Raw genomic sequence first — 24,185 nt, forward strand, 5'->3', positions numbered from 1 at the left:
GTATACTTGGTAGGGATCAAAGATATTGTTTCTGAAAGAGATAATGACACTTTCCATTTATAAAATATATTAAAGTTTATGCGGAATTTCTGTGTACTTAATTTCCTAAAACAACTATAAATTAGGACGGGCAGGGATTATCATAATTTTACAGGCAAACACAAGGAGCAAGGTGTGAAGATCAAGAAGTTAGGCGAAGGTAACAGGATTTGAACTCATCTGCCTACAGCCAAAGCCAATGTTTTTTCCATAACTCCTTTCTGTTTCGCTTGACACTTGCAAGTAAATATGTGTGGTATAGATGAACCAATGGGGCCATAGAGTCCTAGGTTTTCTGGAGTCTTGTTAATCACAACAATGGACAATGGAAAAATGATATACTTTCGGTGAACTTCTTTCCTGTCCTTTAAAAGAAGAACCATCCTGCCTCAACCCGAAAATCAACCTCTCGTGTTGCAGGTCCTACCATGCTTCCTCTCAGTGGATCCTCAAGATTCCAAATAAGGTAGTGAGGGACAGGGCTCTGCCCCTGTTCTCTCGGAGTCCACTTCCCACACCCTTTAGGTACCCAACCAGAGTGTCCTGGAGACCACAAAGCTTGGAGGTGAAATACAAACAGGTTTCCCATCAAAGACATGAGGATCCCAAATACAGAAAATGGTTTGGAACTTTTGGAAAGAGATCACTGAGAAGGATGCTGAATGACACCTTATTTTGGTTACTTATTATTGTGGGGACAAGTGAGCTGGCTCTTAGGGGAACTGGACCCAAGAGATGGACCAACTGTGCATGTTAGGTAAGCTCTGACATGTCTGTACCCACCTCTCCCACTGATGGACAGACAAGGGGACATGGTGTATAACTGTAACTCTACAAAACTGTGACTCCTTCCTACACTGATCCCTAGAACTCCAGATTCCCTTGTGTTTTGCCAGACTGTGAAGAACATGTGCTTTGCACATTTCTGTGTGTGGAGAAACAGCACTGGGCTAGTGGGCTGACTAAACACTCACTTTGTGACCTGTAAATCCCTTCCTCCTCTGTCTCCTTGGTTGGCAACGTGGGGATTTGGGGTTTCTGACAGGATTCCATGAGATACTATTCTCGCAAATGCTTCCTGAGCTATAAGTTATACAATCACTTGTCATTACTCCTCAACAGACCCATCCATGGTCCTCATGTCATTTGTCAACCACCTACCATGAACCAGAGCAGAAGGACAAGGAATTACTTATAACCGCTCTGTGGTGTTTTTGAATTCTGGAAACCCTTATTTTGCCGATTACTAGAAAAAAAAAATCTCACATTAATTTGTGAGAGACAACTATTCAAAAACATGGTGTATAAAGCAGTTAGTTGACAGGGCAAGAGTGAAAAATTAGATGAGGACATAGGAATGGACGCTAACCCTCAAGTATTTTCTTCTCCTTAAGCAGCTAGCAAGCCCAAAGACTGCCCCTCAGTAAAACCCGTAAGCATAAAAGTTTGCAGAAGAGCTTTTGACATGCGGAAACCACAGCAGCAGTTCTGAAGGCTCTGTGAGGTCACAGGAATCTGAATCACAGGTTCCTTCAAAACTCGCAGTCTATCTTAGATTGACGGAGATGAACACTGATTCACTTGGAATGCTTTATAAACCAGCAAAGCCCTTCCTGCTCTCCAACTTTCCTTTGTTGTTAAATGACAACAAAGTATGAGCAAATGCTCATACTTAACTTTGTACATGTTTTAAACGGGCCTCAGGAAGAGATGACACTGCTTTCATTTCTACACAACATGAAAACTTCCTCGACTAACTGAAAGTGAATTTTTTTTTTTTATCTTTGCTGGCAAAAAACTCCTTCTACAACTCAGCATTTCCGTCAGAAGCCAAGTATGTCTGTGAAAGATGCTGAAATTTGGATTTTATTTAAGACAAAATAGAAAATCAAGTTTCATGCTCCAATTTGATTTTCCCTTTGTTCAGTAGCCACACTGAAGTTCACCTCACACTAGCAACGGTAAAAGAAAGCTCCATCTGGCAATCCTCATTTTAAAAATTTGAAATGAATCTAACTCATACATACAACAAAACCTTCCTCTTAAGCCATGACTACAGCAGCTCAAATGAACGGCAGTGGAACACGACATAATGGGAACGTGAGCTTCCAGGTCAAGCAAACTGTTGTCCAAACCCTGTCTCCACAACTTACTGTGTGACCTTTGGTAAAGTAAAGGACTTGTCTTCCCTGAGCCCCGGTTTCCTCACTTGTAAAATGGAAATAAGCCCCTGAAGGATTCTAGAGATTAGAAATAAATCATTCATGGAAGGCACCTAGCACAGTGCCTGACATATGGGAGATTTTCAATGACTACCAAGTGGAAATGCAAAGGCTTTGAGAGAAACAGGATGTGTTCCAATTCCAAATCCATCTACTGCTTCCTTTCTGGAAGCGTGCTCCCTGCCTGAATGCTACCCGTTGCCAGAGGGATGCAGGCATATTCCTGTTCAACTTCAGAAAATTCGGTAAGATTAAAAAAGCTCAAAGACTACATCAAAAATTTTGTCTCATAAAAATTGCAAACACAGAAAAGTTCCTTGATTAAGGAAGCAAATCATTTGTTACATAACTTCTATAAAAGACTGGGATGCAAATGAAATCCGAATTTTGCCAGTCAGCATGGTGTACTAGAATGAGCATGAGATTGGAAACTGGAAGACAGAGTTTCTGATGCAGACTCCACCAGTAATTTTCCACAAGCAACCACTCCTCTATACCCCAGTTTGTTTATTAGTATAAATGAAGGGGTTGGAGTGTGACCAGATCCAGTTAAATAAATAAACATTAAAAAACATCCCATGATTTTGCATATACATCATGATTAAAGTCAAAACAAAGAGATAATTCACATTTTGGGATCCTGTTTACATTCCTGTGTTAAGGGATAATCATTTGTCAGTTTCAGTGAAGCTTTGTACATTGCTTCTGTCTTCCTGAAAGAGTAACCAAGTACCTGTTGGGCAATAATATTCAATAATATTCATGCAAAAAAAATGTCTGCATACTTAAGAAGCTCGAGCAAGTACTCTTGCATGGAAGTAAGGTTTAGAGATGATAGGTGTAAATTTCCAATGAGGGCAAGACCCTTGATCTAAAAATAAATGAGTAGGCTCCTTAGATGTTACAGCTCAGTAGATAAGCATGTGTTTTAGAGTAAGACATTATTTTATTGCTTATTAGGTGGGGCTGGGCAAGTTAATCTCTCTAAGCCTCATTTCCTTATCTATATGATGGAGGGAAAGTAGCTAGTGTATTTCACTGCTGAAAGGATTACTGCAATAACATACGTGAAGCAGAATGCCTAATACCTACAGAGTACTCAATAAATGCTAGCTATTAAAAAAAGTATATAAAAAAATCTTAACCCATTTACTGTTCACTCTTTCTCTCTGCGAACACTAATCTACACCTTGGTAGCTTTTTCAGTTGAGCCTAATTGTGATATGGTCCGTTGGAAATGTATGGGAAGAAAGATGAGGTGGGAAGAGAAAAGAGAAAGAGGCTAGGAAGAGAAAAAGGGTGGCCGTCAAGCAAGAGGCAAACCGGTTAATAGCAAGGAAGGACAAGGAATAAGTCAAAGAGAAGTCAATGGGCTTTATGATGGTGAGACCCTGCAACTAACTCAGAAAGCCATATTTGTGGTGGTGGTCTCCACCCCCTATACAGTGGAGAGGAAATGAAAGCTCAGTTTAAACCAGAAGACCGGCTAGAAGCCAAACTCCGCTGCTTCCTAGTGTCTTGCATTAACATCTGGCCCATTATTTCTTTCCTCTGGGAAGTGAGAGGTTTGCACTAAGCTGGTTTCTGTCCATTCTGCTTTAACACACTCTCAGATTCCAACTCTGTCTTTGATACGCATCAGACTCACCAGCCTTATAGGAAAGTCTCCCCGTGAAAGAACAAAGCACAGACTCCTTACCAATGACGTGGAGGAATCTGATGAAATAGGTTTCCTTTTTCCACTTCGGTCTTCCCCCTCACATTTTCTAGAACTTTCTTTGTAACAACTCTCTTGCCATTCACTATCTGGCTACAAGTGGTGACCAGTCTGAAGTTTCCCATTCCACTGCTTACAAAGGGTAAAAATGTTTCAGAGGAAGGGGGACTTGTTCTGGAGCCCAGGGATACAAACGTGGAAAATCCTGTGTCCAGTATGGGGATCACATCAAAGAAGGAGGAGTGGAATCTTCTGGCCCTACCCATATGACCAGTGGAAAAATAGTCCCATGAGAAGTGGTCTTTGTCTTCAAAGACATTTTGAAAGCCACAGTGTGGCCTCTCAAACCATGGTTCCTCTTTCAAACAGTTTTTGTCCCTGCTGAAGTCCCCTTTAGCTTCCATTTTGATGCGGTTTCCTCTGGACTTGTCATAGTTGTTGCGTTTCTTGGCATCAGACAAGACCGCATAGGCTTCTGCTACTTGTTTGAATTTCTCTTCAGCTTCCTCCCTGTTTTTTGGGTTCTTGTCTGGATGTACCTGAAGAGCTAACTGGTGGTAAGCCTTCTTAATATCAGAAGGGGAAGCATTTTGAGGCACTCCTAGTACTTTGTAGTAATTCACCATGTTTCTTTAAAAGACCTTTCCTTTCCAAGACACAGAGTTTGTTTTCAGAAGAATTTCCATATAATTTTGGAAAGGAATATGGTGAACTACTCAAGTCTACACCAAGACCGTTTGAATCTCATCACATGGTTGTTGGGACAAACTCTCCTCTGGGGAAGAAATTCCTCTTTGGTGTCCTCTACAATTCCACCCTCTCCATCGGCCCTGATCCTGCAGCTCAATGTGGGGGAGTGACTATGAGCTCAACATTATCAGCCAATGACTCCCAGCTGATGCTGTGCTTGCCTTGCATTCCTATTGGTGGAAAATTTGAGATGGATAATATACATATTAGGAAGACTTCACCTAGTTTAAGAAACCAACACTGAGCAGCTTGTCTACAGGAAAAACAAAACAAAACAAAACAAAAAACTGTTTATGTGGCTCAGAAAGAAGTCTACCTTATTTGTTAAAGTAATAGTCAGAACCAAAACGGGTCTTGACCTTAAATCAGAAACAAAATCCATTTTGGCTCATTGTGAGGGCTCATGCCTTCAGTGACTTAATGGGTATCTCTGTGTTATTTAATATTTGCTGCTGGCACAAAGTGGGTGATAAAGGAGCTCTATTAAAAAAAAAATCTTGTACACATTTCTGATGAAGGAAAAAGAATGAAACTCACTTCATCAACTGAGGAAACTGGGTTACAGAGATGTCTGCCTAGATTTAAAACAAAACAAAACAAAACCCAGAATAGATATAAGGAACAGAATTAGAAGTGAAGGCTTCCCATGTATGGTCAGATAAGGCTTCTTCACTTCAGCTATCTTTTAAAGTTAGCCTTTTTGAAACTTATCTCTGGACTTAAAAACAAAACTAAGTAGCAGCATCACAACAGGAAATGCTTTAAAAAATGACTTCGAGGGGCGCCTGGGTGGCTCAGTCGGTTAAGCGGCCGACTTTGGCTCAGGTCATGATCTCACAGTCTGTGAGTTCGAGCCCCGCATCAGGCTCTGTGCTGACAGCTCAGAGACTGGAGCCTGCTTCAGATTCTGTGTCTCCCTCTCTCTCTGACCCTCCCTCATTCATGCTCTGTCTCTCTCTGTCTCAAAAATAAATAAACAATAAAAAAAAATTAAAAAAAAAAATGACTTCGAGGCTCAAGTGTAGCAAGGCCTGTTGGTGGCTCTTTTTTCCAGGACACACAACTACACATTTCTCAAGATTTCCTTGCAATGTGGTATGACCATGTGACCACGTTCTGGCCAATGACAGATGAAACAATGATGTGTTTCTATGTGCACCTGGCCCATAAAACCGCCTACGTGTGCCCCTCCTTGCACCTTACCTTTATGCCAACTGGATGTCAATGCCTGGATGATCCTGATCTTGCTGAAGATGACAGAGCCTCCATCAACCTGGGTTCTTGAATTATAGTGAAGGAGAACACTCCCAAGACCACCTTGGACTATTTACATGAATAAGAAACAAACTTCTACTCGGGGTGCCTGGGTGGCTCAGTCGGTTAAGCCTCTGACTTTGCCTCAGGTCATGACCTTGAGGTTTGTGGGTTCAGGCCCCACATTGGGCTCTGGGCTGACAGCTCAGTGCCTGGAGCCTGCTTCAGATCCTATGTCTTGCTCTCTCTCTCTGCTCCTCCCCTACTCATGTGCGTATACGTGCGTGAGCTCTCTGTCTCTCAAAAAAATGAATAAACATTAAAAAAAAATTTTTTAAAGAAACAAAATTCTATAATTATGCCATGACACATGTTTTCATCTACTTGGGACAGCAGTTAGTAGAATACACCATTTCTACAACTTCACCTTTACTTCTAGAACCTTCTATAATGTCACTAACCAGAAGACTACAAAACCCTGCAACACTTAAAAATCCAAAATTCTATCTCTCACTCCTCACTCTCATTACACCCACTTTCACATTTCAAATCCACTTTTTCCAAGGTTATGAGTCTCCTTCAGGCTCTTCCTTTGTATCAAGTCTGCACCCCCCGGTTGGCACTGGGAACCATTCTTTTATATGCCCTCTCAAACTGCCCTCTTAGGCTATTAGCCATCCACTGTGCCCATGCCACAAGCACCCCATCCAGGAGCAATGTAGCAATCCAGCTTCTCTGACTCCTATACCTGGTGCAGCTGGGAAAAAAAAATCAAGACGCTGTGAAGATGAAACATTAGATGTGGGCACTGTGCCGGTCTCAGCTGGGTCAGTAAAAGTCCTCAACAGTTCTGGGTATCTTCAATCAGATCTCTCCCCCATTCCCCATGGTGGTCGCTCTTAATGGTCACTGCTTTCCTCTAGTTCCTTACTAAACCTCTCCCCATCCTGTCCACTCCAAGCACAGGAGCTTGTCTCTTGTTTAGCAAAGGAAATAGAGACTGTCAGGAACTCCCTTACTGTCCCTGGGGACAAGGGCTATCTTAGCTAGATCGGTATACATCCTCACCTATGTCCCTGGAGCACAGGAAGGATAGAGGAAGAACAGGAAGGACAGGAGAAGATATCCCTGTCTTGCTCAGAATTAATCCCTTCATATTCTTTTTAAAACAACAAAATAAAATATCTGAATATTTTATCGACCAAACTGAATGAAGTGAACCATGTATATTATGGCCGACATTACATTTTATTATGGTAAAATATATGTAACAGCAAGTAGGCCATTTTAATGAACTGTTTTTAAGTGTACAATTTAGTGGCATGAATGTATTTACAATGTAGTGAGATCATCGCCACCATCTATTTTCTAAACTCTTCCATCACCTCAAACAGAAACTCTATTAAGCAGTAACTCCCTCTGCCCCCAGTCCTTAATAGCCCCTAAGTTGCTTTGTGTCTCTATGAATAATTTGCCTGTCTTAGATATTTCATATAAATGGAATCATACAATATTTAATTGGTTTACTTCACTTAGGAGAGTGTTGTCAAGGTTCATCCATATTGTGGCATGTGCCAGAACTTCATTCCTTTTTATGGCTGAATAATATTCTGTTGTATGTATATACCACGTTTTGTTTATCCATTCATCTGTTCATAGACACCTGGGTGGTTTCCACCTTTTGGTTGTTGTGAATAATACTGCAGTGAATATTTGTGTACAAGTATCTATTTGAGTCCCTCTTTTCAATTCTTTGTGGGGAATTATTGAGCCATATGGTAATTCTATGCTTAACTTTTTGAAAAGCTACCAAACTTTTCTACAGCGGCCGCATCATTTTATATTCCCACCAGCAATACATGAGGGTTCCAATTTCTCCTATCCTTGCCTTTCCATACTCTTTGATCTCATCCTTTTCCTTATCCTCAGGGAGTTTGCTTTATTTAACTGTCCTCAATTTCATTGAATTTTAACCTAATTCTTTTGGCTACTTTCCTGCATGTAAATAAGTTTGAGTGTCTCCTCTCTCTGAAAAGAGCTCTCATGTCTATATACTACCACCACCCCTACCCCCACCTACTGGTTCTACCTCCACTTGCCTATCTCCTGTTCATTCCTCAGCTTGGAGGAAAGGGTCCTCCACCTCAATAGTCACCAATACTCCCCCACCCCCAACTCCACTGAAACCCCACCATCATTCGCAGACTCTACTGGGGCTTCACCTTTTTGAGGAATTTGACCTTGTCAATCATTTCATTTTTCTTAAAACTTCCTCCTTCATTGGTTTCTGTACAACCCCTCATTACTGGTTCTCTCCTCACCTCCCTGACTTCTTTCTCAGTTGCTTTTCATAGTTGCCTTTTTTGTCCCAACCATTAAAAACCTTGGTGTTCCCCAGGGTGCTGACCTTGACCTTTTTCTCCCCGCCTTCTATATGCCTCTCTCATTCTCATCCTTCTTGTGACTGTTGATGACCTCATATCTCTGCCCCTAGGTCTTACTCTTCCCTTGAACCATCTGCTAGATATGTCCACCTGGAGGTACTACAGGCCTTCAGATTTAATGTGTCCCAAACTGTGCTCATTTTAGCCCTTTTACAACTTACCTCCCACAAACATCCTAGTTAATGGCACCACTTTACAACCCACCCAATCTGGAAACTTGGCAGTCACCCAAGTCCTGTTCTTTGCCATCTGTGGGCAGTGAGCTCGGTCTTGGGTTACAGCAGAGAACAGAGATGGGACAAATCTTCATCCTCTATTGCCAATGATCCACTAAATTCTTCTGGCCATCTTCCCATATTTTTGAAGCCATCTTTTCCTTTCCCCAGTGGAATTATTACAGCCAGCTTTCCCACCTTCCATCTAGTTGTCCTCCAAGCCACATTCCACATTGCCGCCAGACTGATCTTTCAAAAACACAAATCTCATCCTGGCACTCACTTCCCACTTAATATCTTTCCATGGTTTCCCAGTGCCTTTCAGGTCAAGTCTTCCGTCTGCCAGGCAAACCAGACTGTCTGTACCCTGGACCCCGGTTTATCTTTCAGGCTTATCCCTTGATGTTCCCTGCTCCACACCTCTAACTACAAGGTACTTGGAATTCTCAAGATAAATCATACTTTTCTCGTGTCCTCATGCCTTTGTATTTGATCTTCCCCTGCCAGGAATATTCTGTGCTTCCTTCAAATGGTTCCCACACCTACAATCATTTCAGGTGGTTTGTTAAAGTAAAATAATACTTGTAATGATGAGCACTAATTACTTCAACAGTTTTATATTTATTTTAATAAGCCTTAGAAAAAGCTACAATAACTATTGAAACAACTGAACAAGTGAATGAGACAAAGAAGCACCATGAATGTACCTGGCTATGTGATAATGTCTTATAACTGGTCTCATTTCAAATAAATGACTTAAACAACCATTTGGGATTTTGGGTTTATAGAAATATATTCTATTTCAATCAAAAATTCAAATGGTTTCTTCCTTATCAGTTTTGCTTTCAATTCTCTTGGCTATTTTCTTATTGTTAGCGTCATCCATTGACTTTTTAACTATTTCCCAAATATTGGTGGACTGGAAGGACAGAGCGGCAGAATCTGAGTTGCCACTTCCTCTGTTGATTATGTTATAAAATATTTTAAGCATTTCAGGAGCCTTCAACTGTAAAGAAATACCAGGTGTCAAAGCACCTTAAATATTTTCAGTAGTTGGTATTATAAAATGCTTAAAAAGTAATAAAAGTGATTTCTAATTTGTGGGGACTTAACTAATCTAACTCAGAGCTGAATGTACCATGGAGCTAGTGAAGCTTAACTTTTGCCTTAGTAATTGTGTATTCATATTTCCTAATTTTTCTCCACAAGGAGGGCTCTTAAAATTGTAAAAAGCTTCCCAAAACCTAGATTGGTCCTGGGTCTAGTTAGAAATATCCACCAGAATCACTACAGTTGAAATCCATCTGGCAATGACTTCGGCCACTATGCTCAGAGTTGCTCTGATTGGTCTCCCTACTTGACTGCTCCATTTGGAAATAATGTTATTTGGCAATTCGTAGCAGTGAGAATTTGTATTCATATTTGTTAAGTCAGTGGCTTCAGAAAGTTAGCAAATAGCCATCTGAAAAGAAATGCATTCCAAATGAATGGTTTAAACAACAGTTGGGCATTTCAGAGTAAAATACTGCTCTTAGTCATGTGGTTTGGGGACAGTGAGGAGATAATAGAGTAAAATTAATTTGTCACCATGAATTGCACATTACATTGTTATGATACTCTGAGGAAAAAAAAATCTCAGTGATACATATTGTTCTGGAAACAGAATCACCGATGTCACTCACTTGTAAGCTTGAGGAACCTGAACAATAGGAATTATAGGACACTGATTGAGTGGCAGACTGCTGTCTTCCAACTCCTTCATATATAATGTGACTATGTGAGTCAGACAGACAAAGACACGGAAGTGCAGTGACTACATGACGAGCGGCAGAGCTGGCTGTGACCCACATGAGGGTCCAGTCTGAGTGGTGATGAACCGGACTGCCAGAATTCCTTAAATGGCAACTAAAAGCACTGTCAATAGAAATGGCTTCACACCGGAGAATGGTGCTCATTTAGCCTTCAGAGTCTGACAGAGTAAACCTTATCCTAAATGTTCTGTGAGGAAAGCGGAGATGCTTTTGAGTAAGATTAGTCAGAGGGTTCTCTTAAAAACCAATGCTAGGAAAGTAGAAGTCCTTTTACTTCATAAGTACCTTTGACTCTTGAAAACCAGGCAACTTCTATCTAAGGGCAAGTGCCATATCATCTAGTCACCAAAATTCAACACTATATAGCCAATATCTCAAGTGGTTTTGCGCTCTGTGCTGTGCATTGAAAGCATACTTCATCAAGGCCGGTTCTAAACTAATACCTGACTATTAACGCAGCAGCTTGAGCAATATTCTGCTTGTTTACATCAACATTCACTTTATAGAAACCTGTGTCCTAGAAAGGGCAGACTCTTCAGGATCCTCCAGTGATCAATATCAATCAGGAGAAAAGAAACTTGGAGTCATGGCTCTAACTAAAACTCTTCACCACAGCATGAGAGATCTGTCTGCCAGAAGACACCTGGGAAAATAGTCACCACACCATGGTGTCCATAGGAAAGAGAGCACTGACAGAGTTGTCATCACTGTGTCCTCCACTAAGGACTCCCACTGCCTCCTGTTCTTATGGGTCAGTGAACCCTCTGGAACACTATGTTAATGGGGCCAGTGAACCAAGAAAGAGTGAGTGGTATCACTGGTCTTAAAGGGGACTGACCAGAACAGTAAACAACCTGAAACACACATACACTACTGACACTGGGTCATCCTGGGTGGGGCAAGGGGCTAGGCAGGGGCTTAGACCTTCCCTCCGGACAGTTCTTTTGGCTTACAGTTGTGGCTTACGCAGAAGGGTCAAAACAATTTTACAGAAGAAAACTTGATAGAGATCACTGTACCAGAAGGAAACTTAATGGAAACCATTGTCATGTGGCAGTGCAATGTGTCTGCACAGGGAAAAGGCAGTCATGCAAAAATCACCAGCTTAACCAGATGCTTCATACCCCAGGAACATGGGACACCATTTCTGCCCTTTGGACAAACCTTACTCAATGGCCTGACATCTTCCAAGGAGGCATGCTTCTAGAAAGCTACATCTGTGTCTGGTTGCTACAGCAACAGAATATCCAGTATGGTACTGTGAGGCCATATCACGAAGATGGATAGCTGAAAGTCAGCCCAGCTGAAGGTGGACATGTCTGGCATCAATGTCACTATTTTAGCCAGTGCTAAGTTCTGATCACAGTTCTGGAGGCTGGGAGTGCTCACAGTGCCAGCATGGGCAGGTTCTTGGTGAGGCCCTCTTCCTGGCTGCCAGGCGGTATCCTCTTGCTGTACCCTCACATGGCAGAGAGAGACAAGCGAGCTTTCTGGTATTTTCTTTCCAGGGCACTCATCCCATCACGAGGGCCCTATGCTCATGACCTCATCTAAATCTGATTATTTCCCAAAGCCCTCCTAATACCATCATATTGGGAGTTAGGGTTTTAACATATGAGTTTTGGGAGGGGCACAGACATTCAGTCCATAACAGTCGGCCATGAAACTAAGCTCCCCACATTATTGACAACTGTACTATCCTTTCCAGACTTGCTCTTTCCAAAGTGGTTTAGAGGGTACTCTCCAGTCCTGTCCTGCTACTGTCCAATGGCAAGGCAAAGCTTTCTTCCAGGAGATTTCACACTGTGGCGCTTCTTATTGTTTCTTAGCTGCTGAGACCTGGAAGATGTACCTGGAAGGGACATGCGTTTGGGCTGGGGGTGGTTTCAGTCTTCCCATCTAGGATGAACTTGGAGAGTGACTGCTGACTTTTGAGATTCACTGCAGGAAGATCCTTGGAGGTGAAACATGAATCCTTCTTCTTCTTCTTTTTATTTTTTATTTTTATTTTTTTAAATTTTTTTTCAACGTTTTTTATTTATTTTTGGGACAGAGAGAGACAGAGCATGAATGGGGGAGGGGCAGAGAGAGAGGGAGACACAGAATGGGAAACAGGCTCCAGGCTCCGAGCCATCAGCCCGGAGCCTGACGCGGGGCTCGAACTCACGGACCGCGAGATCGTGACCTGGCTGAAGTCGGACGCTTAACCGACTGCGCCACCCAGGCGCCCCTATTTTTTATTTTTTAATGCTTATTTATTTTTGAGAAAGAGAGAGAGAGAGAGAGAGTCCAAGTGGGGGAGGGGCAGAGAGAGAGAGACACACAGAATCCAAAGCAGGCTCCATGCTCTGAGTTGTCAGCACAGAGCCTGATGCAGGGCTTCAACCCATGAACTATGAGATCATGACCTGAGTCAAAGTCAGACGCTCAACTGACTGAGCCACCCAGGTGCCTCAACATGAATCCTTCTGAGGCATGATGATGGAAGAGGCAGGCTAACATAGTAAAGGATCCTGATCCTCAGTTCTCATGGAAATCACAGCAGCTACTTGTCTTATCAGCGGGGCCTGACCAGTGATTCCCTCCTTTCCCTTCTTCTACCTCCTTTAATGAGAGGAGGGAAGATGACGATAATTACACGCAGGATGAAGATGGGGATTACTTCCAGAGAATAATTCAAGGCAGACTCTTTCCAACCACCCTTCCATGAGAATGAAGGAACTCGAGCTTCTAGACCATTTCTCAGGCTCCTGAGTTGGGTTCAGCACAGTAGCAGGATGATGCCCTTTCCCCCTTGAAGGACTTCTGAATGAAATGCTTTGGGAGAATTTGTTCCCTTTTGCCTCCCGGTGTTGCTGGTACCACAGTGATGTCATCCTTGGGAGAAAGGGCCTGCTCCTGGGCCAAGCTCAGAGCTGGCCAGCTCCATTCTCAGGTCCTGCACAGAATCTGGAAGGCCCAAAGGACACCCCCCTCTGCCCCCAGTCTGGGACATCTGCCTCTGAGGAGTCTGAGTAAAAATGCAATCTGAAAAACACTTTTGGGCAGCTGGGAATTTGGCCAAGAGACCTTTTAGCTCAGTCCTTTTTTTGGTTAACCTTTCACAATATTGTTTAAATTTAATTTTGGAAGGGAGTTATTCAACTGTAATGACACAAATGGATATCACTCCATTAAAACCGAAAATAAAATACGTTCCAGCCGATCAGCCTTCGCTTTTCAACCTGAGCTATTCTCCCCCACAATTTTATTATAAAAATTTTCAAACATGAAGTTGTAAGAACTTATATAGTGAAAACCCTTGTGACCATCACTGAGATTCTACAATTAACATTTTCTATACTTGCTTTATCATGTCTGTCCGTCTACCCATTCCTCTATCCAACTGTCAATACATATATGATGCATTTCAAAGGAAGTTGCATAAATCAGTATATTTCTCTAAATATTTCAGCTTGAATATTCCAAATTGTTTAATTTTTTTATAGTTCTTTTGATTTTGAAGTAAAAGGTAGACGCTATGTAACACACAAATTGGAAACATCATAAACCTGTGCATATGCAGTGCATCTACGATGCGTATACGTATAATCCAAACCCTCATCAAGACACGAAATGCTATCATCACCCAGAAAGTTCCTTTGTGCCGCTTTCTAGTCATTCTCCACTCCCACCTATACAGAGGCAACCACTGTTTTAATTCTTGCTATCAATGATGCATTTTCCTGTTCTCAATCTTTATCTAAATGGAATCGTGACGGTCTGAATGTTTGTGTGTCTCCCAAATCATATGTTGAAACCTAATCTCCAGGGGGTAGTAAAGGTAATTGGTGATAGTGTTAGGACGTAGGGCCCTTGGGATGTGATTATAAGGATTAGTGTCCTCACAAAACGAGCCCCAGAGAGCTCTCTCATCCCTTCCTCCATCCAAGGACACAGCTAAACGACAGCTGGCTAGGAAGAGGGCCCTCGTTAGACACCCAGTCTGCAGTCTCCTTGATCTTGGAATCCCCAACCTCTAGAACCATGGGAAATGAATGTTTGTTGTTTATGCCACCAGTTTCTAGTATTTTCGTTATAGCATCCCAAATGGACTAAGATAGGCACTCTTCAGTATGAACTCCTGAGTGAGGGTTCTCTTACTCAGTGGGATCCTTTGAGACTTATCCAAACTGCTCTACATGAGTAGTAGTTAGTGTGTGTGTGTGTTACTGGGTGGTATTCTGTTGTGTGACTATACTACATTCTCCCACTGATGGACAGTTAGGCTTCCAGGTGGGACAATTATGAATAAAGCTACTGAGAACAGTTTTGTACAAATCTCTTATGCACATATGCTTTCATTTCCCTTGTGTAAATTCTCAGGAATGAAACTGCTGGATCATGGGGTAGATGTCTGAGTATTTTACACCGCCCCCAACACTGTAGGAGAATGTGTTTGTTCTACATCCTCATGAACATTTAAATTTATTGATCTTTCTAATTTTAGCTATTCTGATGAGTGTGAAGTGATTTAAGCAGCTATTTTGGCAAATTTTCCAAATTAATGACAACAACAAATAGACACACATACAAACACACACACACACACACACACATGCACACACACGCACACATATATACATATGTAGAGAGAAAGTGAGGGAGGGTGGGGGAGAGAGAAAGAGACAGAGATTAAGAGAGAAAGAGGGAGAGACAGAGATCAGGTTTGAGAAAAATATTGAAGGAGATTTAGAGATTTATATATTAATATATTAGAAAAGTTTACCTACCCAAACCCAGCGTAGAGAATAAGAGATGGCTAAACAGATATGGAAAAAGCGGCCAGACACATTCTTCAACTTATAATTCTATCAATTATATTACAATACTTAAAAAGTAAATTTAATGCTTAGAAAACTTCATCCTTCACTGATTGGGAGATAGGATCTCTGTTTCCCTGCAGGGCTGGTCTGGTGTAGACCAAACATGCCCCCTCAATTTGCTTCCTCATGGTCAAGGCCCTTTGAGCACCATCCCTACAGAGCTGGCACAGCCTTAAAAATGGAGTCCGAAATCATGCAGACAATGGAGAGGGGCCCTGCTTCTCTTTCCCTCTTTCCAATACCAACCCTGGACCTGAGAGAAGAGAATTAACAATCTGGGGGCAAAAACATTGCGCAGGGCCTACCCCAGGCCCTGTGCATACACAGTCCTTTAATCTTTACACCACTACCCTATTGAGTGAGGCATTGATGGCCGCATGTTGTGGACATGAAAGCAAGACTCAGAGAGATACAGTAACTTGCCCAAGGTCACGCAGAGTTTAACTCTAAATCTGTACTCTTTCCCCTCTACCTTGCTAAGCACCCAGAAAGCAAACTGGAGGGGGCTTACTAGCTCAGTTGGTGCTGAGGCCAGTAGTACATGGTGCTGCATGTCTCTAGTCAGATCCATCCCTCATTTTCCTTTCTTTTCTGTTTTCTCCTTTCCAGGGTGTCTGTGTTGAAGGGAGGGCTGTCCCATCTTTCAGAAGGTGCAGATGTAAATGAGCTTTAGCCCTCCTTCCTGCAGCTGTGACTGTGTCCCAGGGCTTGGGGCTTCCTCTGGCAGGAAGGAATCATTAGCTTGGCACTTTCCTTCTGCCCTTCCCCACCCTCCTCAGTATCTTAGGGTCTGGTATGATCAGCGTGTGATGTGGAGGACACGCACAGACTCACAGATCCCTCACTGCTCACTGGTCCTCTCCCCCCTCATTCCCTGTGCCCACTGTGGGGAACAGGTAACCGTGTTCATTTGTGTCTCTCTAGACCAACTTACCTGCTCCTGAAAAGCACTAGCTTGCTCCTCAAATCCCGCTGTTCGGAAATAGTTGACGACATCCATCACAGCCCAGTCTGCAGGGTCTGGTGGCCTCCCATTCTCCATGGAACTGCAAGACACAAATCCAGACATTTGTCATGGCGGAACATGCAAGAGTGTGTGACCGGGCTCACTTACTCAGACTCCCAGGGGCGGGCCCCAGCCAGCTTGCTAGAACCATGGCCCTCTCTTCCCTCAGAGGTCCAGATCTCAGTTTACCTCTCTCAGGACCATAATCATTCTTGTGTTTCTTGGGTTCAGGAGATCATTACTCTTGCTGGCTCAGTCATTGCTTTCCTGATAAACCATTAGACCCTTCATGAGTGGTTCCATGATTTCTGGCAACTCACAGAATTATATTTATACTCCCGGATTACACACACCAGGCCCTGTACAGGATGGCCCCACATACCTGTCTTTTCCCATCTCCTACCACCTTCCCCATTCCCATCCCCACACACCCTCTCTGCAGCTGTGAAACTGCAGGGCTAAAGCCATTCCCCAATATGCTGTTCCTTTCACAGCTGTGTGCCCTTCACATGCGTTTCCAGCCGCTTACAATGCCCCCTCATTTGTCTCTACTTGACAAAATCTGCCATTCCTACCTGGTTCCACCTAGTTCCCATGCTACCTCCTCTGTGAGGCATTTTCTGGCTCCCCCAGGAAACTGTTTTAGTTATAATTTCCTATGTACTTGAGAACTCCATTCAAACTCCATTGTGGTACTTTCCACACTGGATTATACTCTCTGCTTACTGGACAGTCTCTCCCATCAGAGTGGGAGATGAGGGCTAGGAATGTACATCTGGGCCTGAATCATTTTAGTATTCTTAGTGTCAAGCATGTATTAGGGACTCAACCAATGTGCAAATGACTAGACAATGATCTAGTCAATGTCAATGACTAGACAATGATCAAGAATCTGAAAGGGTCTATGGGTAACCTGCCTCAGTGGATTTAGAAAGGAGGGATAGGAAAAGTAGAATCACAAGAACCAGCTATTACTATGACTTTGCCTCATTTCTGTTTTAGGAGTATTTGTCTGGATTTCTCTACATCTCATCCAAAGTGATTCTTCATCTAATCGCATTGTTTCCCTGCTTAAAATCCATCAAAAGCTTTCCATTGCCTTTGAGATAAATTTCAAATAGCTTAACTTGGCTTGGGAGATCCTCAGGACAAAGCTCCTGCCAGCTCTCCAACTAGGAATATACTAATGAGCAAACAGACATGGTCCTTACTCTCGTGGACCCACAGTTCTGTGGGGGTAGACACTGATCAGTAATCATACAACTAAATGCACAGCTAGCTGTATGCTATGGAGGACAAGTACACTGTGCTATGACAGTTTAAAGGGCAAGAAGATACTTTCCTGTGGAAGTTTCTTTTGAGGTAAGGTCTAGAAAGCAGCCGGAAGTTAACTGTATGAAGTCAGGTGAAGATTATTTCAGGCTCTTTCATAGGAATATATACAGTCAGCGGAGCTATGCAGATCTTGGAGGCCACATTGAGGATTCTGGATTTTTGTCTACAAGCAATGGGACTTGGTAAATGGTCTGATATAAAGAGGGTGACCAGATCAGATTCGCATTTTGAAAAAGAGAATTAGAGAGGAGCCAGAGTGGAAGAAGGGGGTGCCAGTGAGAGGTGGTCTACTGGAGTCATCCAAGCAAAGTCATGGTGATCCAGACTAGAGTGGTGGCTATGGACAGGAGAGGAAGTGTGTGGATGTGAAAGATTTTTAACCAAGAAAATCAGCATGACTTAGTCGTGGACTAGACATAGAGAATGAAGGAGATGGAAGTGTCATGGAACTGGAAGGACAGTGGTAACTTCTCTTAGATGCCACTGCTAGGTTTAGTTGGACACACTGAATTTTGAGTACCATCTATATACAAGCAGAGACTGAATGTGGGATATGTGTCTGGTGGTCAAAGCAGATGAGTGGGCAAGAGGTATACATTTGGGAGACAGAAGCATTTAGAGAGTAACTGAAAACTTGGGAGAGGGTGACAAGAAAACTGGGCCTAGAACTAACAACATGTAGCACAAGTTGAAAGCATTCATGTTACTTTTAATGGAAATGAAATTGCTCAGACTTTGGGGATTCCTGAAAACATTCAGATATTCATAAGTCAAGCTGTACATCTTCCTCATCCCTAGCATAATGGTTTGCCCATAGTAGGAACTTAAAATATTTGATTAAAAAACCAAAATTCTGTCTTAAGAAAAGACAGCCCTTAATCAATGGCACACATGATCAATGATTTATCAACACAACACTTGATTTAAAAAACATTTAGAGATAATGCTTACTAGTTAGTAGTGTTTTCCCTTTCAGGCTTAGAGATTGTGAATCTATAAACACTGCATGCCCATGTACACATGCACTCATATACATGCATGCTCACTACGTGCACACACACACACACATACACACACACACCTTCCTACCGTTTAACAGGCAATACACACAGAGAAAAAGCTACTTCAAACTAACCTTGGCAAACATTAACTATGTATTTTAAAGTCAAAGCTAAGTGTTTTTTTAAAACATTGTCCACATGCTGGGATTTTCCATCATCCCATTAATGTACACAATCACGAGCTGATAGTGGGCACTCCCTTTAAGGTACCATTTTTCTTCCCTCTCTTGCTTAAGGTGGGTTTGAAGAATGTTTAGAAAGGAGTTCATTTTCCAACAAATCTTTTAAGTTTTCTAACACGCTCACTTCTAGCAGTGAGCAGACAGTCCCATCAGATATACTTTTAAGTGCACCAGAAAACATCTGAATTCACTCTCCCCGTGGCTGACTTCAATTAACTGCCTTTCCTCATAAAGAATAGTTATCTAATTGTAATACAAAAGTATGCTACGTTGTCATGTTAGGATGGGAGGCTTTCCTGATTCTTATTCTTCTGGGATATGACATCATCACTTCCATAAATGTGAAATATTCCTGAGTACTAGCAATGCAGCAGAGAACAAAGACTTTACAACACTGTGTGTGGGTAGCGTACCACGAAGAAGAGGAGCCATGGAGAACCAGCGTGCTTTCATATTTAGGGCAAGGGGATCCACACAGAAGAAACAAGCAGCATGAAACCAATCAGTGCATTTGGTGATTGATCCACCCTCAGTTTAGGCCTAGCAGCAAAAAGCCCCCAAATAACTTAGAAGAAAAATCACAGTGTTAGACTACTCACATCCCAAGAGGACAACCTGTCTATCTGCATCTCTTCAGCTCTCCTGCATCTGGCATAGGTCTGAGGTGCACAGCTGATGCAGAGCAAAACGTTTGTGGACTAAGAACCAGAGAGTACATAGAGTCTGTAATACACTTTTTATACATTTCCTATTAACAGCCTCCCAGCTCCTTATCAACTGGCTACTGTAATAACCTGTTTTTAGGAAACTAAGGATTAGAAAGGTTAAGAAACTCACCCCAAACCACAGAGTAGATAAATCAGGAATGGATTCCATATATATTTCTTCCAAATCTGTGCTTTTCTACTCTCCTTAACTCACTGATGCAACAAAGATTTACTAAAAGCCTACTGACTTCTCAGTCCTAGATGCAAGGTTACAACGATAGGAATACATAGTCCCTGCCCTCAAGAGCTAGCAATCTGATGAGGGAAGCAGACATGTAAACAGCTAACTCTAAGTAATACTGGAATTGAGAGGTGGGGTGCCTAGGTGGCTCAGTCAGTTAAACACCCGACTCTTGATTTTGGCTCAGGTCATGATCTCATGGTTCATGAGACAGAGCCTGCATCTGGCTCTGCACTGACAGCACAAAGCCTGCTTGAAATTCTCTCTCTCCCTCTCTTTCTGCTCCTCTCCTACTCCTCTGCTCTCTCTCAAAATAGAATAAATACACTTAAAAAAAAAGAGAGAGAGAGAGAGAGAGAGGCAAACAAGTGCTATTGAAGACACATGTGCTGGAGGGCCCAGAAAGTTCTGCCTGACTAGGACACCTTAAGATTTTCAATGGCAATTTTGAAAGGCATCTATTGCTCCAGACACATCCTAAGTTAGCCCTTGAGAGAGGATGGCTTGCAAAGGCAGGCACATGCAGGCACATGTTGTCACTTCAGGGTTGTTTATGGTAGAGTATGATGGATAATTTTGCTGGGCCCTTCCAGTGTTTTTTGGCAACAGTTTTAAGAAGAAAACTGGAGATGATCAAGGGCAACATGAAAGCGGGGGCTGGGGGACCCGAAGTGCCAAGGCCACATGAAATTATGACTACATTTCAGACAATGGATTTAAGGGTCACCTCTTCCCACTAGGAAAGCCCTACATCTCCTAAAGGACTGCTCTTTGTGGCCAAACTGAGACACTTTGTTCCCTTTTAAATGGACCATTCTCTCCAAATCTTTTCTTATAACTTGTGCATGTCAAATTCCAGAAGGAATTTAAATGGCGCTGTTTAAAACACCTCCCAGATGGTGGTTCCCATTGTGGCTGCTAATTTTGTGCTGATGAAATGAGATGGCAGATACAAAAGTTCCATTATCCATTTGATATTTATTATTCACTATCATCATAGCAAAATGTTTCTTAAAATGTAATGTATAAAGATGACAAATTCAGGAATATTTTTCCAGGCATGGGATGTTTAAAAAATATATATATGTATTTTAACTTATTACAAAAAACTAGCAAGAAATGAAGGGTAGAATTTTCTACAATCCCATCACTTAATCAAATCATTTAACACAGTCACCATTTAGTCCTTGTGTATATGGGTTAAGTACATCATACGTATATTGATAAAAATTATATCATGCGTGGATAATTCACACTGGGAAGCAATTATACCTTAATTAAACAATCACCTCACTTTTAAAGAGATCTAGAGACACAATCACTGGGACAGAAATGCAATACATAACAAATTTGGCACATACATGCAGATGGAGACCTTATTATAAGCGTTTTTCATGTTGGCGCATTGTAATTTTAAGTGCTGGCAGCATAAGTCTCCATTTCTCCTTTACACATTAGTGAAGGCAGGTGGAAAATAGCTGAATCCCTTTCTCGGAATCTAGCATGTGTGTATTTTATAGTACTCATGATATTCTCGATTCTGAGGGTTGGTCAGACCAAAAGGAAACTGTGCATAAATATAATCCATATGAGATTTCAAAACCCCATTATACTCATTAATTGCATTTCTGCTTTAAAGTTCAGAGCAAAAGCTATTTTAGACAGTAGTCAACGTAATATAGTAATATATTTATCACATTACTCCTTTTATACAGCTAATTCTCAATGTTACTTATGTTTCCATTCAGAAATGCATTCTAACTTTGTAGTGCCTTGATCTTTATAACTTATTTTCAAAATGAAATTAAACTACTCTTTGCCCATATCTTAGAACAGCCTTTGGCTAAAAGCAATATAATTCTGATTATAATAAATTAATATTGATTTTTTTTTTTGCCTATGACATATCTCACAACACAGCAACTAAATGAGCTTTAGTTTTATCTCACTCCTTCTTCCCTCTCCCTTCAACCAAACTAGCAGGGATCTGGCTAAAAGGAAGGCCTAAAAAAAAAAAGGATGATTCAAAGTTTCTTGACAGGCCATTTTTTATTTTTTTAAAACTCTGATAAGTAAGAGTTGACTGCACTTAGCTGCAGCACATTCAAGCAATGAAAGCACTGAAAAAAACGAGCAATGAAAGCACTGAAAAAAACAAATAACTCTTCAAGCCTTCTGTATATTTCAAATTCTTTAGTTTGGCATTCAGAAATTTGATTCAAACGTAACTTTCCAGGCTTATTTCCCATTCTAAGTTTGTACTGAAATCCAACTGGGCAACATCCTGGATTTTCTCATATCCACAGTTTGGTCATGCCATTCAAAGCTCTGTCGGTTCAGCCGACAAAGATTAGAATCCTAATCACTTTTTAAAGGTACTGGTTAAATGTCCTATTCCTAATATCCCAAAGCTCTTATTCTAATCATTAATTAATTTTAACCTGCCTACTCTAAGCCAGGCACTTGATGAGCCTTGGGAACTCTGTCTAGCGAAGGGGAAAATCTCAAGTCAGCCAACTGATGAAAAGGGTTATGTGTGTCCCCTGCCTTATTCCACAAGTGGTTAAGGAACAGGAGGAATCGACAGATGGAAGAAGGAGGGCAGAGAAGTAAAAGTCACCATGGCAAGGTGAGTCAGGCCGTGCTAGGTGTGGAGAGAGGCTTTGGGGGCCTGAATGAGAAGCAACACAGGAGCAGACCCCAGGGACAGACAGGGCATCTTCCTGTATTTCTTTCCGCTGTACTAGACTCTTCCTTCAGGCTGATGGCTCTCCTCCAAAATCACATGGCATTCTGTCTTTGACATACCTCTGCTGGGAATGTCTCCCTAGCACCTCACCCCATCTTTCCAAAAACAAGGGATTCTGTAACTGCCTCTTTCCCTACCTGTTCTCAACTTATTTGTACAAATAAAGACCTCTGAACAAGTGTAAATAAGGACACTCCTCTCAAGAGGACGCAATGAATTAATTTTTTATTCACTATCAGATACAATTCATGCCAAAATTCCCGCGAAACACAAACACACTTATGTTTCATATCCCAGTCAACACTAAAGACAACTGTGCAAGCACCACCAGACGAGCCTTCCCTCCCTGCTCTGAGCCACAGCCCAGAGGTCACTATTCCAAAGGACTTAACTATGGCTTTATTATTAGACAAGCTCGGCTTTCCTTCTGTAGGGATATCAGTAGCATGCCAGAAACTAGGTAGAAAACAGCAACCCGTCAGAGCCGCTAACGTATAAAAGATATATAATGCATGTGTGTGAATTTTGCTGGATTTGACTGAAACTCCTGTTGTTTTCATGCTTTAAATGATGACATGCTTGGCTGACTCTCTGGTTTTATGCATTTTATTCTTTTGAAATGTACACTTCTTTTAAAAAATTTTTTTTTAATGTTTATTTATTTTTGACACACACACACACACACACACACACACACGGAGAACCTGATGCGGGGCTTGAACTCACGAATGGTGAGATCAGACTTGAGCTGAAGTCGAATGCCTAACTGACTGAGCCACCTAGGTGCTCCTGAAATGTACACTTCTTTAAGGTAGTTGTTTGCAATGGACACAATACAAATCAACACAATAAACAGACTCAATTCTTAACTCCGGTTATCATTTAAGTTAAGGGAATAATCAAATATTTGTCATAAGACCCTATGATTAAACTGAATTGTGCCCGCCCCCCCCAACCAATTCATATGTAGAAGCCCTAACCCTCAATATGATTGCATTTCAATATAGGGCTTTTAGTAGATAGGACAATTAAGATTAAATGAGGTCATAAGGGTAAGATCCTAATCCAGCAGGACTGGCGGCCTTATCAGCCAGCATGCATGCACTGTGGGAAGTCCACATAAAGACCAGAAACACAGGTCTTATCAGGAACTGAATCTGCTGGTACCTTGATTTTGGACTTCCCAGCCTCCAGAACGATTTCTGTTGTTTAAACCACCCAGTCTATGGTGTTTTGTTATGGTAGCCTGAGCCAATATGCCATCTGAGTATCATAGTGAACAGACACCCTAAAATATTAAGGAATGAATTTTAGCTTCACTAAGAAAAATAAAACTGTACCAGTTACGAGTATCACTATTAACTCCCATATATTATTTGTATTCAAGAAACCATATAGCACCCTAACTTATCCCACCAAAAATATCTGCAGAAGGGTTACAACATCAGTTACAACCTGATTAGAAAGGTTATTTTTCAAGTTTGAATTATGAGCTCAGTTTACCTCCCCTCCTATTCTCTTTTTTCTTCTTCCCTCCTTCTCACCATTCCTTCCTTCTTTCTTCCCTCTCTTCCTTCTTCCCTTCCT

At 41.8% G+C, this 24,185-nt stretch overlaps 2 protein-coding genes across 2 annotated transcripts in view; both read right to left on the minus strand.

Moving 5' to 3' along the window:
* DNASE2B (deoxyribonuclease 2 beta) overlaps nt 1–16,363 on the minus strand; it is an 80,818-nt gene extending 64,455 nt beyond the window's left edge. Inside the window, exon 1 of the mRNA XM_019413979.2 lies at nt 16,252–16,363. The gene's annotated coding sequence lies outside the window, so the exon portion shown is untranslated. The remainder of the gene's footprint in view (nt 1–16,251) is intronic.
* Nucleotides 1–24,185, minus strand: part of SAMD13 (sterile alpha motif domain containing 13) — a 40,440-nt gene that overhangs the window by 1,396 nt on the left and 14,859 nt on the right. The window contains exon 3 of the mRNA XM_053893255.1: nt 16,252–16,363. Within this exon, the coding sequence (XP_053749230.1) occupies nt 16,252–16,363 (112 nt within the window). The remainder of the gene's footprint in view (nt 1–16,251; nt 16,364–24,185) is intronic.

This window comes from Panthera pardus, unplaced genomic scaffold (genome assembly GCF_024362965.1).
Source record: "Panthera pardus isolate Hobbes unplaced genomic scaffold, ASM2436296v1 HiC_scaffold_11, whole genome shotgun sequence".
Lineage (NCBI taxonomy): Eukaryota > Metazoa > Chordata > Mammalia > Carnivora > Felidae > Panthera > Panthera pardus.